We start from the raw sequence: 14,963 nt of genomic DNA, 5'->3' as shown, positions 1-14,963 counted from the left end.
CATGAATGGTGTCAAGTATTTCTAATTCAACTTGTTATAGTAGGTTTAGAACTGGACTCAGAACAAGATGATACAAAAGGAATAATTTCATTTTTTATTGAGATGTATAGAGATATAAAATATGAACATTAAAAGGTAAAAAAAAGATGACAAGTCATCAGGGGAATATATGCAATGAGGGGAGGAGGGCTCAAACTGCTCAGTTCGAAATGTCCTATGGACTCATCATGCAGTGAGGAACATGCGTCCTGGAGAGAAGTGAAAGAAATTGATCAGGTTACTGAGACTTTATGAAAATACTTTCATGCTGCTTCTCAAACTTGTAGTGGGTAATACTTTATACACTAAGATCAATTTTTTTTTTTTTAAGTTTGTATTTAGTTTCTGACAAGTTCTGACCTCTTCCAATAAGTTTTAGATAAAAGCAGCTTTGGAACCTCATTGTTTGTTTATTATGTTTTATATTCTATATTTCGAAATGTACAATTATTCAATGAGTTATTGAACTTCATTTTAAAAGTTAGATATATATCCCAAGTGGTCACTTGTCATATAATTTAGTCACATTTCACATGAAACCACATCATTAGTACCCTCAGGCGTCTCTGGGGCCTCTCTTCCTGGTCCTTTTCCATATTTGGCCCTGTACACAAAAACAAACACTTCAGACGTTCAATCCAACATCAGCTGGTCTAAACTCTTTGCAGTGGCCGTGTTGCACCATGTAATGTAATGATGTGAACATGCATGAGTTGTATGTGAGCACTGTACTTACATCATTTTCCTTTGCTGACCAATCTGGGTAGAGCTGCTTGTGAAGCTGCCTCAGCCTCTTTGCTTCTTGATAATATTTCTCCTGCTTGTTTTCTGACAGCGCCCTCCACTGTGAAGACACAACAACACACTGTCAGTGCACACAGCAACACACAACTACATGTAACCACAGGCTGACTAGTGCACAAACAGGTAAATAATCCACATAGATCTGCATGAGTCGGTACAGGTCCTGTATTGAAACCTCCCACAGTGAATTTAGATCTGTTCTCTTGTAAAGTGAAAATAAGTAACAAATCATTCACAGGAATAAAACTTACTGTCAAGATTAAAGTTAGAGGAAAGCTTTAGAAGTGTGGTCTCAGACACTGTCTGAAGAAGTTTGTGTGACACTGAGTATCAAACCTACAGAGCAAAGACACATACCTTCTTTCCAATGATGGTGTTGACAGTTGCAGAGTCAGTTGATTTGTGTCTGGCCAGAACGTACGGCCTCTGCTCCTTCCTGGAAAGCATGAAGGTGTTGGGTGGCTTTTTGATGTACGGCATCTCATCATCCTGCTGGCTCTCACGTTTTCTCTTTCTGTGGGAAAAGAGAACAAATCAGACAGAGAGCATGAATTACCAATGTGTACAACTGTGAGAGCAACTTGTACACAAACAGATATAAATATATGACACATGAGGTGACTGTGAACTAGACAGACAGACTTACTTTGAGTTGTGGACGTTCACTGGAGAAGGAACTCTGTCTCCTGGAGCTCCGTAAATCACCTTTCCTTTGCTACATAAACACAATTAGACACATTAGAAGACATAAAAAATGTGTTTGAAGATACAAACAGAGGCTCAGAGGTGTGTGTGTGTTTAAATTAATGTGTGTGATACGTACAATAATCCAACAGGAGACAGCCTCACCTCCAGGTGTCTGGTGTGCATTGCTGTTGGCACATTGTTGAACTGGAGACAAGAACACACACAAAACAGGGGATGAGACAAACTGCCTCCTCTGTGTCATCTGTCCCCCTGGTGTCAGAGAGTTAAACACACAACATGCACATATGTATATCTAACCCAGCCTTGTATAATCTCTGTCCTAATAATATTGTCCTCCCAAACATGATGAACCAAAGATGAATAATATCTGTAACCTGTAGCTGCTCATGAATTACCACTTCCTTCATTAATAAGTATCTTTCTTGATACAGGTATTGATAAAGTTCCTCTGAATCTCTCTCTAACCTATAGTTAGTACCTTACCTGTGTCTGGTTGGAAGGCCCTGCCTGGCTGAACTCAGGGCCTGACTGCAGGACACTTTGCTGGTACAGGTCCTGTATTGAAACATCCCACAGTGAATTTAGATCTGTTCTCTTGTAAAGTGAAAATAAGTAACAAATCATTCACAGGAATAAAACTTACTGTCAAGATTAAAGTTAGAGGAAATTTTTAGAAGTGTGGTCTCAGACACTGTCTGAAGAAGTTTGTGTGACACTGAGTCTCAAACCTACAGAGCAAAGACACATACCTTCTTTCCAATGATGGTGTTGACAGTTGCAGAGTCAGTTGATTTGTGTCTGGCCAGAACGTACGGCCTCTGCTCCTTCCTGGAAAGCATAAAGGCGTTGCGTGGCTTTTTGATGTACGGCATCTCATCATCCTGCTGGCTCTCACGTTTTCTCTTTCTGTGGGAAAAGAGAAAAAAACAGACAGAGAGCATGAATTACCAATGTGTACAACTGTGAGAGCAACTTGTACACAAATAAATATAAATATATGACACATGAGGTGACTGTGAACTAGACAGACAGACTTACTTTGAGTTGTGGACGTTCACTGGAGAAGGAACTCTGTCTCCTGGAGCTCCGTAAATCACCTTTCCTTTGCTACATAAACACAATTAGACACATTAGAAGACATAAAAAATGTGTTTGAAGATACAAACAGAGGCTCAGAGGTGTGTGTGTGTTTAAATTAATGTGTGTGATACGTACAATAATCCAACAGGAGACAGCCTCACCTCCAGGTGTCTGGTGTGCATCGCTGTTGGCACATTGTTGAACTGGAGACAAGAACACACACAAAACAGGGGATGAGACAAACTGCCTCTTCTGTGTCATCTGTCCCCCTGGTGTCAGAGAGTTAAACACACAACCTGCACATATGTATATCTAACCCAGCCTTGTATAATCTCCGTCCTGATCTTAATATTGTCCTCCCAAACATGATGAACCAAAGATGAATAATATCTGTAACCTGTAGCTGCTCATGAATTACCACTTCCTCCATTAATAAGTATCTTTCTTGATACAGGTACTGATAAAGTTCCTCTGAATCTCTCTCTAACCTATAGTTAGTACCTTACCTGTGTCTGGTTGGAAGGCCCTGCCTGGCTGAACTCAGGGCCTGACTGCAGGACACTTTGCTGCTGGTGGTTTATGGGAGCAGCCAGTTCAGCATGGGGTTCAGTAGGATGCTGCTCCAAGCTGAGAGCTGATGCTATTGGGGGGGTGTCCGCACCAAATCCAGTCCGGTTAAACATATGATGCCATTCCCCAGCAGGGACATCTTGAGGAAGTGGATAGTTGTTTGGGTCCTCTAACAGCTCCTGTAATACTTCCCAGGCCACATCCAGCACCTCTCTGTCGTCCATCTCCGCCACAATATGGTCAAATTCAGCCCTCAGGTCCATATTCTGCTCAGGTGTGTAGCTGTCTCTTTCTGTGTTGTTCTCCTGTGACATTGATAAGAAACCGGGATTGAGACACTTTTATAGTGTAAAGAATCAGGGATAAAAGCTCCAAGTGTAAACGATATCTACTACTTCACTACAATCCAGAGGGAAATCCTGTACATGTCACTGCTCTACATTTACCTGACTACGTACATTACAGGTTAAAGATGTTATGTAGCTTATTTAACACATGACCAGCTTGTAAAATCAGATACAACTATGCAACAACAGAAAATAGCTCTTTTTACCTCAGCATGCAACAAGCTTACATGATGATAAATACAAATTAATGATCCAATATTATCATGTATTAAGATATAAAACATTACAAGAATCTAATACTTTCAATTAGAAGCTGTTTTGTTGTGATATTTTTTCACTGTGGTTTTGCTTCTGTAATAACTATTAGCCAATGAGCTAAATGTAGATATGGACACTTACTATGCTTTACATCTGCTGTCAACATTACAACTGATCTCTTTGTAAATATGTTTTTTTTTAAATACAAATAAAAAAATCTATACTATAGTTTTCTTACAGGATCATATCACTGCCTCATTCATAAGCAACTCATATACTTTACTGGGCCATTATAATAAGTCTCTATACCTCAGGCAGGTTCACTACTCTGAGTACTCGTGAATAACCACTTCCTCCATTAATAAGTATCTTTCTTGATACAGGTACTGATAAAGTTCCTCTGAATCTCTCTCTAACCTATAGTTAGTACCTTACCTGTGTCTGGTTGTAAGGCTCTGCCTGGCTGAACTCAGGGCCTGACTGCAGGACACTTTGCTGCTGGTGGTTTATGGGAGCAGCCAGTTCAGCATGGGGTTCAGTAGGATGCTGCTCCAAGCTGAGAGCTGATGCTATTGGGGGGGTGTCCGCATCAAATCCAGTCCAGTTAAACATCTGATGCCATTCCCCAGCAGGGACATCTTGAGGAAGTGGATAGTTGTTTGGGTCCTCTAACAGGTCCTGTGATACTTCCCAGGTCACGTCCAGCACCTCTCTGTCGTCCATCTCCTCCAACATTTCTGACCACATGCTCATCACCCTTGCAGGTGTGTAGCTGTCTCTTTCAGTGTTGTTCTCCTGTGACATTGATAAGAAACTGGGATTGAGATACTTTTAAAGTATAAAGCATCAGGGATAAAAACACCAAGTACAAATTATTTATACTACTTCACTAAAATCCAGAGGGAAATCCTGTGCATTTCACTGCTCTACATTTATCTGACTGATAAATGATAATAACTCTTTTTACCTCAGCGTGCAACAAGCTTACGTGATGATAAATACATATAAAATGCTGCTAAATACATATTATTGATCAAATATGATCATTTACTGAGATATTTGTAAAGATTATTTTTTAATCAGTCCACAGATGCGTCTGTTTACAGATAAGTGCATCTAAATTATAACTACAGAAAATAATGCTTTCTACATGAGAAAACAACACGTTCAAACTTAGTTTTAACAAAAATGTCGATGTGAATATTACCTGTTGTGTTCTCTGATGAATCAGTTGGCTGATAACTAAAAATATAAATAATTGATGTTAAAGAAAGTCAATATATTAGACTGAAATGTAGATTTTCTCTCCAGGCGTCTCTCAGTCTGAGGTCCCCTAGTGAAATGATCAAAGTCACAAATTGTTCTGAACATATAAGTCTTTGGCTTTGGTCCTTTGATCTGAGCGCTGTTGTTGCATTTTTCAATCATCTTTTTTATCTCTCATTTCTCTCTCTCTCTCATTTCTCTCTCTCTCTCTCTCTCTCTCTCTCTCTCTCTCTCTCTCTCTCTTAAAAATATATCATAAAATTTGTTTTGTTCCTGTAAAGTCTTTTCAGATAGTTTATAATACTCTTTGTTATATAATATCACAGTGTAAATGTGAGATTTCTCCTCATAATTCTTAAAATCTGCCGTGAGGATGGATGAATAGTTTTTTGGGGTTTATTTTTGTTTTATCGATGACGTTTATGGCTTTTTCATTGAGACTAACTGCAATTCAATCACCTGAGCCTAAGTGGCAGCAGTACGCCTCTTGGAGCCTGGTCTCCTCGAAACAATAAATGTCACGAAGAAGAGTTTGTCGCGTTGTGATTGGACGGTGTGCTGTTCGGTTTCAGACATGGCCGACACCGGAGAAGACGGGACGCAGGGTGGAGCATATTTCCACAAAGAAAGAATAAAATACAGCCCCGAAGATGAGGCCAAGCTGGAGAGGCAGCATTTCTGGAGAATAATCGATGCTTTTAAATTTTACAGGTAAAATATAAACGATGTTTCAAAATAAAGGAGACAGGCGATAGTAACAAGCGATGTCGTTAGCAACAAAGGATGTTACTAGGTTTGAAGGGAAGCAGCTAACTCTGTCAGTTCAGGTTTATTCAAACGCTAGTCGGTGTTTCCCAGCTTTTATTTAACCAGGTAAATGTGGCATTTATGTGACATTTCTCTGACTTCATCTCCAGTCGTGTCTCCCATTCTAATCCAGCAAACGGAAGAGAGGAATATATGAATTGGAAATTTCACTGAAAGACAATAAAACTGAGTGAAGTGTAAAGTAACCATTTGGACCAAAGGGCCGGACCCACACTGTATCAATACATAGTTCAAATCAGGTCTAACACTTATTTTTCACTATGTGTACATGGTTGTGTTCCCTCTCTCTGGGTCAACCTGACTGGAAAACGCTTGTGAACATCTTCTGCTGTCCCCTGTGTTTCTTCCCATCAGGGCCCATGTCCAGGAACGGGTCAAGCGTGCTGAGCGTCAGTTTCTGAGCCTACCACAGCACCACCAGAATTTGCTGCCATGTGTTTTGTCCAACCTGGCCCGCATCAACCAGTGTGTGGACCACAACCAGGAGGTGATGCAGGACATCATTCACAACAGCCTCGATATGTTCGAGAACATTGGATATGGCGAGAGGGTAAGGCTTGACAAAACCAGGCTATATACTGTGCAGATACTCAAATAGTTACAATACACAGATTCTTCTTGTAGTCGGTCACTCATTGTCAGTTCACAAAGGAGGAAGGAAGAAGGAAGTGCTGTGTGGCATCTGATAGATGTTCTTTAGCGAGGCACGGACTAGGGATGTACATTTTGAATATTCTTTTATCCAATAAAAGATGCCTATTTACCGATTATTAACGATTAACTGATGAGATTAAAATGTTACATAATGGACAAATGTCTGCCCTGCTCTCACTCATGCCCACACACACAGACGTGGTTGATACAGTCAGGAGAAATCCAGTTGCATCGGTGGTCTGTCGAAACATCCACAGTTCCAAGCTTTTAGCATCTTCCTGGCAGATGTTGACATTACTTCTCACTTTAGCTGTGGATGTTCCCGCAGCCATGAATAATCAACCCTCATTAACAGGCCTGGCCTACTCAGCCTTTGTACTGTTTTTTCAGAAATGGCAACATGTCCACATGCTGTGGGGTGTGTCTGGTGTGCAGTTTGTTAACTGAGACCCACAGTGGAGAATACCTGCTCAGATGATGCTGATGTCCAAGGATTTTTTTAACAGATTAACCTATAGTGTTGATTCGTCACAATGCTTATAGTAGTTTAACAGTTAAATGGTTAATGACGCACAACCCTAGGAGGGACCTCTGCCCACCACCTTTATTGAGACCCTGATGAGGGCTGAGAGCCAACCTGTGTTGGTCTGTTTGTTTGCCTGTATGCCCAAGGAATACATTTATAATATTACTCAATAATATTATGTCACAGTTCTTTTTTCCTTGATTGTTGTGGTGTAGCAAGACCTCTGTGATATTGTTTTTAGTTATTCTTTTTTGTCCCTTCAGGAGGATCCGAGGAAGATTCGGCCATCTACTACATTTGACATGGACAAGCTTAAGTCCACAATAAAGCAGTTTGTCAGAGACTGGAGTGAGGAAGGCCAGGCTGAGAGAGACTCCTGCTACCGACCCATCATCCAAGAGATCCAAAGACTCTTCCCATGTGACCAATAGTAGGAAACGTACATGCACCCCTAGACAGACATATGCATGCCAAAAATAGAGATGCTTCATTTTGCCAAGTAAACACAGAATAGAACAAACGGATATAAATGTTTTCATTATGATACAAACACACTTTTTTATGTGCTATGTTTTCAAAGCAGCTTGTAGTAATTCTGATCATGTGACTTCCTCAGCGTTTTCCATGTGATATGTGCATTTTGTACATTTTATTATGTCAGTGATGTGTCTAAGGTGAGCGTTCTGATTCCGGGTGCTGGGCTCGGCCGTCTTGCCTGGGAGATTGCTAGCCTGGGTTATATATGCCAGGGCAACGAATGGAGTCTCTTCATGCTCTTCTCCTCAAACTTTGTTCTCAATAGGTAACACAGACAATGACACTCCTATAACTCTAACTATGTACATGCCATCCAATGCATACGTTCATGCTGGATGATTCTTTGCTTACTTGCAGTTGAGCTATGTCAATATTCTTTAAGCATTTTTTACAAGTCACAACAAAAATCTTAATTCATATACAGTTGTTTGGTGCTACTCTGTAGAATACTACTTATATCCACCTATCCTCATACATTTGGACTACTCCATTCAGGTGTGAGCAGGTGAACACTCTGACCCTGTACCCTTGGATCCACCAGTTCAGCAACAACAAGAAATCCTCAGACCAAACACGACCAATCAGATTCCCTGATGTCAACCCTCAGAGCTTACCACTAACTGCAGACTTCTCCATGGTAGCTGGGGACTTTGTGGAGGTCTACACTGACACAGGTATATACTACTGTTGGTATTCCACCTTCAACATTGTAACATGCAGTCAAATTTCACGAACCTTTTGAAGAGAATGTGCCTGCAAGCACTTCAGGCAACTTTGTGCATTGGTCAGCATCTCTGGAAATTGTAAGTGTCCTCTCAGGTGGAGCTAACATCCATACTGTATTTAATCCACAGAAAGCTCTATAAAACAAATTAACTTGAAGTCTTTAAACATTACAAAATAAAAAAAGTGAGTAAGGCGTTTGGGCTTTTATAATATTAAACATAATGGTACATGTTTGGATACTTTAATTAATTACATTATACAATAGTCTGTTTGAATTTTATTTTCTAAAAAGCACATACTGTGATGAAGTAGTCATTGGTAAATGAATCACCCCAGTAATATTAGGTAACGGTAATCATGTTTAATTGTCCATTTCTGTCAGATTCCTGGGACTGTGTGGCTACCTGTTTCTTTATTGACACAGCTCATAACGTCATTGAGTATGTGGAGACCATCTGGAAGATTCTGAAGCCTGGTGGAGTCTGGATCAACCTGGGTGAGTCACTCAGTGTAAGACAGTTGCATGTGAACTCTACTGGGGAACAAAATGCTTTCCAAGTCCATAACCTGGTGACGAAAGAAAACCCATCATCAACTTGTACAGCCATTTGCTCTGATATGCATCGTCAGCTGTAAGACTTTATTTAGAGGTGTGTGCATGTCCTAACCATTTCCAACCAATCAAATTTCACTCAAAGATAATTACATTTCATAGCAAAGGGTCTGAAAACTTTTTTTTTTTTCCATTTTAATAATATTATTATTGTTCATGTTCATGTTTGCACAAAATCATTATGAGGTTTTGGGTGTAGATAGATGAGAGGAAAAATATTGAAATGCGAAAATAGGAATGTTACCGTCAAAGAAAGGAATGCTGTATGAATCAGGCTCATGACTAGAGCCTGACTAATATGGATTTTTGGGGGGCAATGCCGAAATGATATTAGCAAGTATAAAATGTCTGATACTGATATATTAGCTGAAATATACATTTAACAAAACTGGCAATTATTCCCTAGATGTTGTCATTAAAACCTTTTGACAAAGACATAAACAGAAATCCTGATACATCTGTGAAAGTCTCATAGTGGCTGAATTTTATCGGCCACTCTTTACTCATGAAAATGTGTGAGCTAACATTTATTAAGTTGTTTAAATGTTTTTAATGTTTCTACAGGTCCGCTGCTGTATCACTTTGAGAACATGGCCAACGAGCTCTCAGTTGAACTTAGCTATGAAGACATTAGGACAGCCATGGTTAAATTTGGCTTCCACATTGAGGTAAACCAGACAAATTACTTTTCATAGCACATTATATTTCCCTTCAGTTATGATGTTCCAGTAATAAAGAAGTATTCATGTTTCTCCTGATAGGTGGAGAAAGAGTCAATGCAGACCACCTACACAGAAAACGACCGCTCTATGTTGAGATACGTTTACGACTGTGTCTTCTTTGTGGCACGAAAACCTGCAGACGTGTATTTTGACTGTGAAGAGGACGACCAACAACCGATTTCCCCACCGGCGGCTAAATCACCTCGGCGAGAGGGAACCGACAGCCTGACGTGACAAGAAATTCTTTGTCAAAAACAGTGAACATAGGGGAGCACAACCATCGACTGAGAAGAGATTAGACTGACGAACTGAAAAAGACAATGGAAACGGAAAAAAAAACAAGGACATAAATGTTCTTTTTTGTTTTATATAGTCTCAATACTGTACATTTCTTTGAGAGGAGGCAGTCAGTCATGATGAGTGTTTCTTTTAACCATTATGCCTGCAGCCTTCATTGTTTTTTGCTGCGTGTGTGCGCGTTTGTCTGTGCGTGTGTGTGTGTGTGTGTGTGTGCGTGGGCGCTTGTTCGTGTGAGAGAGAGATGATGGAGAATATGATCTGAACATTTGAAAATCTATTTATTTTTCAAATATGGTGCCAATAACTTCATCTACTCATTTGCATTGATCATCAGATGTTTCTGTTTTTTCAGGAATAAGCTGTTTTAAAGTTGGGGATGATTTTCATTGACGTTTCTTATCAAACTTTGGAATAAAGCCAAACATTTTAAAAATATGAGTACGATAACTGTATCACATTTAATATCATTTTAACATGAACATAACCCAAAAACTTAACTCTTTGCACACTGAAAGTGTTCTTTGTTGGGTCAAGTCAAGGAAAAATACACAAAAAATGAAAAAGTTCTTGCTATACATTTACCTAAAAAATCACCATATCGAAAATAAAACAAAGTTATTTCTTTGTGACCAGTAAACATAAGATAATCCTTTATTAGACCCACAATGGGGAAATTTGCAATTTTACAGCAGCAACAGTCAAAAATAGGCATCAGTAAGTAATAAGTGACATGCAATACCTAAGTGTAAGGAAAAAAGAAAGATACAGAACAATACAAATCGAATAAACTAATATATACAGTAAAGTAAAATCCCTCTTATTGTAAGTCGCTTTGGATAAAAGCGTCAGCTAAATATAATGTAATGTAAAATATGTGCAGTATGAGAATCTGCATAGTGAATGGATTGCACATGAACCCTTGTGTTGCACAGTCAGAATGAATACAGCACAGTAAGGAGGGTTAGAGCAGAGTTAAGTGCAGCCCACATTAATTGCGTGTAGTTGTACTGGGAGCAGAGCAGGTCGTTCGGTCTAACAGCTGCAGGAAGGAAGGACCTTAGACACCTCTCCTTCAGACACTGGACCAGTCTGTCTCTGCCCAGTGCTGTGATGGTGTCCTGCAGCGGGTGGGACTGGTTGACCATCAGAGAAGACAGCATCGCCATCCTCCTCCTCTGTCCCACCACCTCCACTGGGCCATGTTCTCTGTAACAGGAGGACATCCAACACTTGTGGAGGATCATGTGAATTCACCCGCCACCGGAAGCGTTGGAAGCTGTGGGCGGGGACAGACACCGGTGCTCTCCTCTGATTGGTTATCAGGGCTGCCTGGCAATAATTGTACTACCGGTTCTCGGTGTTTTGCAGCCGAACCGTGAACACTACGCAGTGAGGAGCAGGTAGCGATGGCGGCTCAGTAACACGTGCTGTGGGGTTGAAGCTGGACACTGGCGCGCGGACGGAACTGTTAATCATGGCGAAGAGACGCGCGGAGGAGTCGCTGCTGCTGCTGCACGAATTTCCCTCCAAAACGCTCCCCCGCTCCCTCCTCAGTGTTGACCTGCAGCTGGAGGCAGACCCCCCGGCAGCCCGGCCTGTGAGCCGGAGTCCCCCGGCCCTGCTGGCCGTGGTGGGCGGCCGCTGCAGGAAGAGGCCGCACTCCTCCGGGGAGCCGGAGCAGAAACCAGAAGAACCAGGGGTTTGCCCCAGGGAGCATGCGGCTGATGTTGTGACGGTGCAGACTCCTGGAGGTGTCCCGGAGCGTCACGGCAGCGGTTCACCCGCAAACCACAAGAAACGACCCCGAGAAGACTGCGGGACTTCTCGTCCTGGAGCTCTTCATAAAGTAAGTTTCCGACAGTGTCAAAGAATCTGCACATTTCTGTGTGCAGCCCGGAGAAAGTGATGTGGTGTGGTGGCACTAACTGCCCACTAGGTGTCACCCGTTACCCAGGGTATAACTAGTTATTGTCCTCGTTCGGGCCATAGACTGTAGGTTAGGACTGGGTATTGAAATCAATAATTATCACAAAATAATCAATAGCAATATAACTAAGGTTCAATGTACTGCTGATGTATTGTACAAGCCCAGTTTGGAGGTATAATCAATCAGTCAGACTTTATTTATTTAGCACTTTATATACAAACAACCTTCCCCCCCAAAACACTCTAACACACACATACAAAGCAAGGTCTTGATAGAGAACTAAAGAAATAAAAGAAATAAAAACAGCAACTGTTGCGTTCGTGTTAAAGATGATATCAAATGTGACACAGTAAAACTATGCAGATTCATAGTTTTCATATATTCACAACATCAATGAAAATCAACTCCAACTTTAAAACAGCTTATCCTTAGAAAAGCTGAAAGATCTCATTTACATTTTCGGGGGGGACAACTGATGATCAATGCAAATAAGTAGGTCAAATTATTGGCTCTATTGAATAATAGATTTCAAATGTTGAAATCACAGTCTCACCTATCTCTCTGCCACACTCACACACATACACATACAAAGCAATGGCTTGATAGAGCACAAAGAAATAAAAAACACAGAGGAAACACTTTTGCAAGTGCCCATAGGCAACTAGACCTGCCTCCCCAGCAGGAGGTCCCAGGCATTTAACATCTGTGGGTCTGAACCTAAGTCACTACTCACTAATCAGCTAGAATCAAAGTTCTCTGCTGATAAAACTGAATTTAATCAGTCTTTAATCTTAAAACAAAAATAATTACGTGACTTTTATCCTGATAGGTATAGATATGGACTGATATGACCATTTTTATCTTGATATCATTTTTGCCCATATTCTCCAGCCCTAGCCCCAGCTATCTTTTAAAAAAGCTCACCCAGTGGAGTCTATATTGTCTGGATTTAGTTTATCTCACATGTCCCATGTCAGTCTTAAATGTTTCTCTTATCTCCTATGGACATGTCTCAATCCTTCTCGCTTCCTATTCGCTCTTAGGTTGCAGCTGGAGACTCAGACACTGGAGACTCAGACACTGAAGACTGCGCTTTCAACACCTTCTGGTTCTGGAGGTCCCCCCTACCTAAACTCGACCTCACACTGCTGGAATATGACCACAGCCATCCCCAAACAGAGCAGAGGTCAAAGGTCAAAGACCGTTCCTCTGATGCCATGGAGACGTGAGGTGGCTAACATCAGCAGGCCAACATGATGATGGAAACATGATGCTCTCCAGTAGGTTGCCCGAATTGCATCCAGGTGAGATGCGACAACTTGACTGTCCAATGAGCCCTGTCTGACTGATACGTGGGCTGTAGAAAGTGAGAGAATCCAGAGAGCGCAAACCTCCCCCAAGGCTGATTGGCCACTTTACCAACTGTTCATATATATTTGCTCTCTACACATTTTTTTTTAATAAACATCTCTACATTATTCCTTGAGAAATTCATAAAATGTTGAGAAATATCTCACAATGTTAGAGAAAGTAAAAAAATGTAATCCTGGATCCACCACCTTAATAAAGTCCGCTCCAAACATGTATGATTTTCTTTGGTCAATACTCCACCCTTTCCAAGTTTCAATAAAATCGATTCATTCCTTTTTCATAATCTTGCTAAATGAAAACCTCTTTTCTTTGGTGGAGGCAGCAGTGATTCATTCTCATCCATCATTCAATTATATGTGTGAGCAGTGACGGGAGCCTTTTTGTTCCATGCTGAATCCTGACCTGACGAACCTGCAGCAGTATTTTATGCACATGTTCGAATAGTTCTTAACGCAGTTTGTTGTAACTATTATGTGACTGTAGTGTAGACTGTTGTATACTGTTGTAGATGTTGTGGGAAATCTTCATTTTGAATTCGCCTCACAGAGGGCGTTAACGTGTGCTGTATTAGCAGTTTTTTTTTACATGTTACTTGTACATCTTATTGACAATCAGTCCTGATTGTCACTGTCAGCTGTGTTTTTGGCAATAAATGCAGTTTTCTATACATGTGTGGTTTCATGTTTATTTACTTGAAATGTTACTTTCATCAGTTTGTCCGCCAGGGGCCAAAAGCTTTGGATAAACAGAGTCAGGTGTCCCTGATTGAAATATATCCTTATAAGAAGCTACAAAATATTAAGTTAATATGGTAGAAGATAACACATGTTGCACAGTACAGTAGATAACAATAGTGATAATGTATTTGTATAGCACTTTTCAAAGTTACAAAGTGCTTTACAAGATTTTAACATGATAAGAACATATGGAGTCAAGCAAATAAAACAGAACACATGAAATGACAATGAAGATAAATGCTAAATAATAAACAAATATGACAAGCTTGCAATAAGACGTTAATAAAAGGCTTTTGTAAAAAGATATGTCCAGAGAAGTGATATGAAAGATGTCAGATTCTGCGAGTCTCAGATCGTCTGGCAGAGGCGAGGGGCCCTGACCACAAAAGCCAATTTAACAAAGCATGCACAGGTAAACCATTGAACAGTAACACATAGCATTCTGCTGTAGTTAATAGGAAAGCAGAAAATATTGATTAGCATTCATGTTAGTTTGCATTGCAAGTGTAATTGTGTTTTGTCGAAGAAAAAGATCACTCCACTAACCTGACAGAGCTTGTGCCCCTGATGTGGTCCAGCTGTTCATACAGAGGAGTCAATGCCTTAACAAGCCTTTAGCTGTGGTTGAATATAACAAGTTACTTCGTTTCTGTACTTAAGTACATTTTTCATATATCTGTATATTAAGTGGATTTATTTCCAGGTACTTTTCACTTTTATTTTTCTACACATATATCTAGCTAATATCTGTACTTTGTGCTCCACTACATTTTACAATGCATACTGGATTGGAAAGAGGCCAGCGCCAAGATGATCATTAATTAATATCCTAATAGAAAGTTTTTTTCAGTAGCATCATACGGAAGCGTATATCATTCACTTGAACGTAGTCGTTTAAAAAAAAGGAAAAAAAATGTTTTTCTGAGATAATCATCTCCGGAAATTCCCGA

The 14,963-nt window shown here is 40.4% G+C and overlaps 4 protein-coding genes across 5 annotated transcripts; 2 read left to right on the top strand and 2 right to left on the bottom strand.

Moving 5' to 3' along the window:
• Window positions 1-595: 595 nt before the first annotated feature.
• On the bottom strand, window positions 596-1,757 carry LOC117767726 (transcription factor 7-like 2). The gene is made up of 5 exons (XM_034595560.1): window positions 1,667-1,757; window positions 1,490-1,558; window positions 1,201-1,357; window positions 776-883; window positions 596-643 (listed from the first exon to the last, which is right to left on the bottom strand). The coding sequence occupies exons 1-5, from the start codon at window positions 1,711-1,713 to the stop codon at window positions 596-598; spliced, it is 429 nt and encodes a 142-aa protein (XP_034451451.1). The 5' UTR covers window positions 1,714-1,757.
• A 31-nt stretch (window positions 1,758-1,788) lies between these two features.
• LOC117767725 (transcription factor 7-like) lies at window positions 1,789-4,541 on the bottom strand. Its single transcript, XM_034595559.1, has 6 exons — window positions 4,242-4,541; window positions 2,767-2,834; window positions 2,590-2,658; window positions 2,301-2,457; window positions 2,035-2,106; window positions 1,789-1,800 (listed from the first exon to the last, which is right to left on the bottom strand). The coding sequence occupies exons 1-6, from the start codon at window positions 4,539-4,541 to the stop codon at window positions 1,789-1,791; spliced, it is 678 nt and encodes a 225-aa protein (XP_034451450.1).
• A 1,073-nt stretch (window positions 4,542-5,614) lies between these two features.
• carnmt1 (carnosine N-methyltransferase 1) lies at window positions 5,615-10,406 on the top strand. Its single transcript, XM_034596506.1, has 8 exons — window positions 5,615-5,783; window positions 6,255-6,450; window positions 7,344-7,510; window positions 7,742-7,882; window positions 8,113-8,291; window positions 8,726-8,839; window positions 9,521-9,624; window positions 9,718-10,406. Exons 1-8 carry the CDS (start codon window positions 5,647-5,649, stop codon window positions 9,910-9,912), a joined length of 1,233 nt encoding a protein of 410 aa, XP_034452397.1. The 5' UTR covers window positions 5,615-5,646; the 3' UTR covers window positions 9,913-10,406.
• An 831-nt stretch (window positions 10,407-11,237) lies between these two features.
• wu:fa19b12 (uncharacterized protein LOC560551 homolog) lies at window positions 11,238-13,945 on the top strand. 2 transcript variants are annotated; one of them, XM_034596557.1, is made up of 2 exons: window positions 11,238-11,824; window positions 12,949-13,945. In XM_034596557.1, exons 1-2 carry the CDS (start codon window positions 11,453-11,455, stop codon window positions 13,132-13,134), a joined length of 558 nt encoding a protein of 185 aa, XP_034452448.1. In that variant the 5' UTR covers window positions 11,238-11,452; the 3' UTR covers window positions 13,135-13,945. The 2 variants fall into 2 exon arrangements, with proteins under 2 accessions (XP_034452448.1, XP_034452449.1); XM_034596558.1 differs by having other exon boundaries at window positions 11,306-11,828; window positions 12,968-13,945.
• Window positions 13,946-14,963: the final 1,018 nt, after the last annotated feature.

The sequence above is a fragment of the Hippoglossus hippoglossus genome, chromosome 9 (genome assembly GCF_009819705.1).
Source record: "Hippoglossus hippoglossus isolate fHipHip1 chromosome 9, fHipHip1.pri, whole genome shotgun sequence".
NCBI classification, from domain to species: domain Eukaryota; kingdom Metazoa; phylum Chordata; class Actinopteri; order Pleuronectiformes; family Pleuronectidae; genus Hippoglossus; species Hippoglossus hippoglossus.
The sequence above is the reverse complement of the archived record's forward strand: the minus strand, read 5'-3'. Positions and strand labels throughout refer to the sequence as shown.

Excerpts from the sequence above, each read along its gene's own strand:
- LOC117767726 (XM_034595560.1), bottom strand. The coding sequence starts at position 1,713 with ATGCACACCAGACACCTGGAGGTGAGGCTGTCTCCTGTTGGATTATT. Across the intron at positions 1,559-1,666 it reads CTGTCTCCTGTTGGATTATT|CAAAGGAAAGGTGATTTACG; the intron begins GTACGTATCACA and ends GTGTTTATGTAG. Across the intron at positions 884-1,200 it reads ACACCATCATTGGAAAGAAG|TGGAGGGCGCTGTCAGAAAA; the intron begins GTATGTGTCTTT and ends GTGTCTTCACAG.
- LOC117767725 (XM_034595559.1), bottom strand. The coding sequence starts at position 4,541 with ATGTTGGAGGAGATGGACGACAGAGAGGTGCTGGACGTGACCTGGGAA. Across the intron at positions 2,835-4,241 it reads AGCCTTACAACCAGACACAG|TTCAACAATGTGCCAACAGC; the intron begins GTAAGGTACTAA and ends TCTTGTCTCCAG. Across the intron at positions 2,659-2,766 it reads CTGTCTCCTGTTGGATTATT|CAAAGGAAAGGTGATTTACG; the intron begins GTACGTATCACA and ends GTGTTTATGTAG.
- carnmt1 (XM_034596506.1), top strand. The coding sequence starts at position 5,647 with ATGGCCGACACCGGAGAAGACGGGACGCAGGGTGGAGCATATTTCCAC. Across the intron at positions 7,511-7,741 it reads CTCTTCCCATGTGACCAATA|TGATGTGTCTAAGGTGAGCG; the intron begins GTAGGAAACGTA and ends TTATTATGTCAG. Across the intron at positions 9,625-9,717 it reads AATTTGGCTTCCACATTGAG|GTGGAGAAAGAGTCAATGCA; the intron begins GTAAACCAGACA and ends TTCTCCTGATAG.
- wu:fa19b12 (XM_034596557.1), top strand. The coding sequence starts at position 11,453 with ATGGCGAAGAGACGCGCGGAGGAGTCGCTGCTGCTGCTGCACGAATTT. Across the intron at positions 11,825-12,948 it reads GTCCTGGAGCTCTTCATAAA|GTTGCAGCTGGAGACTCAGA; the intron begins GTAAGTTTCCGA and ends ATTCGCTCTTAG.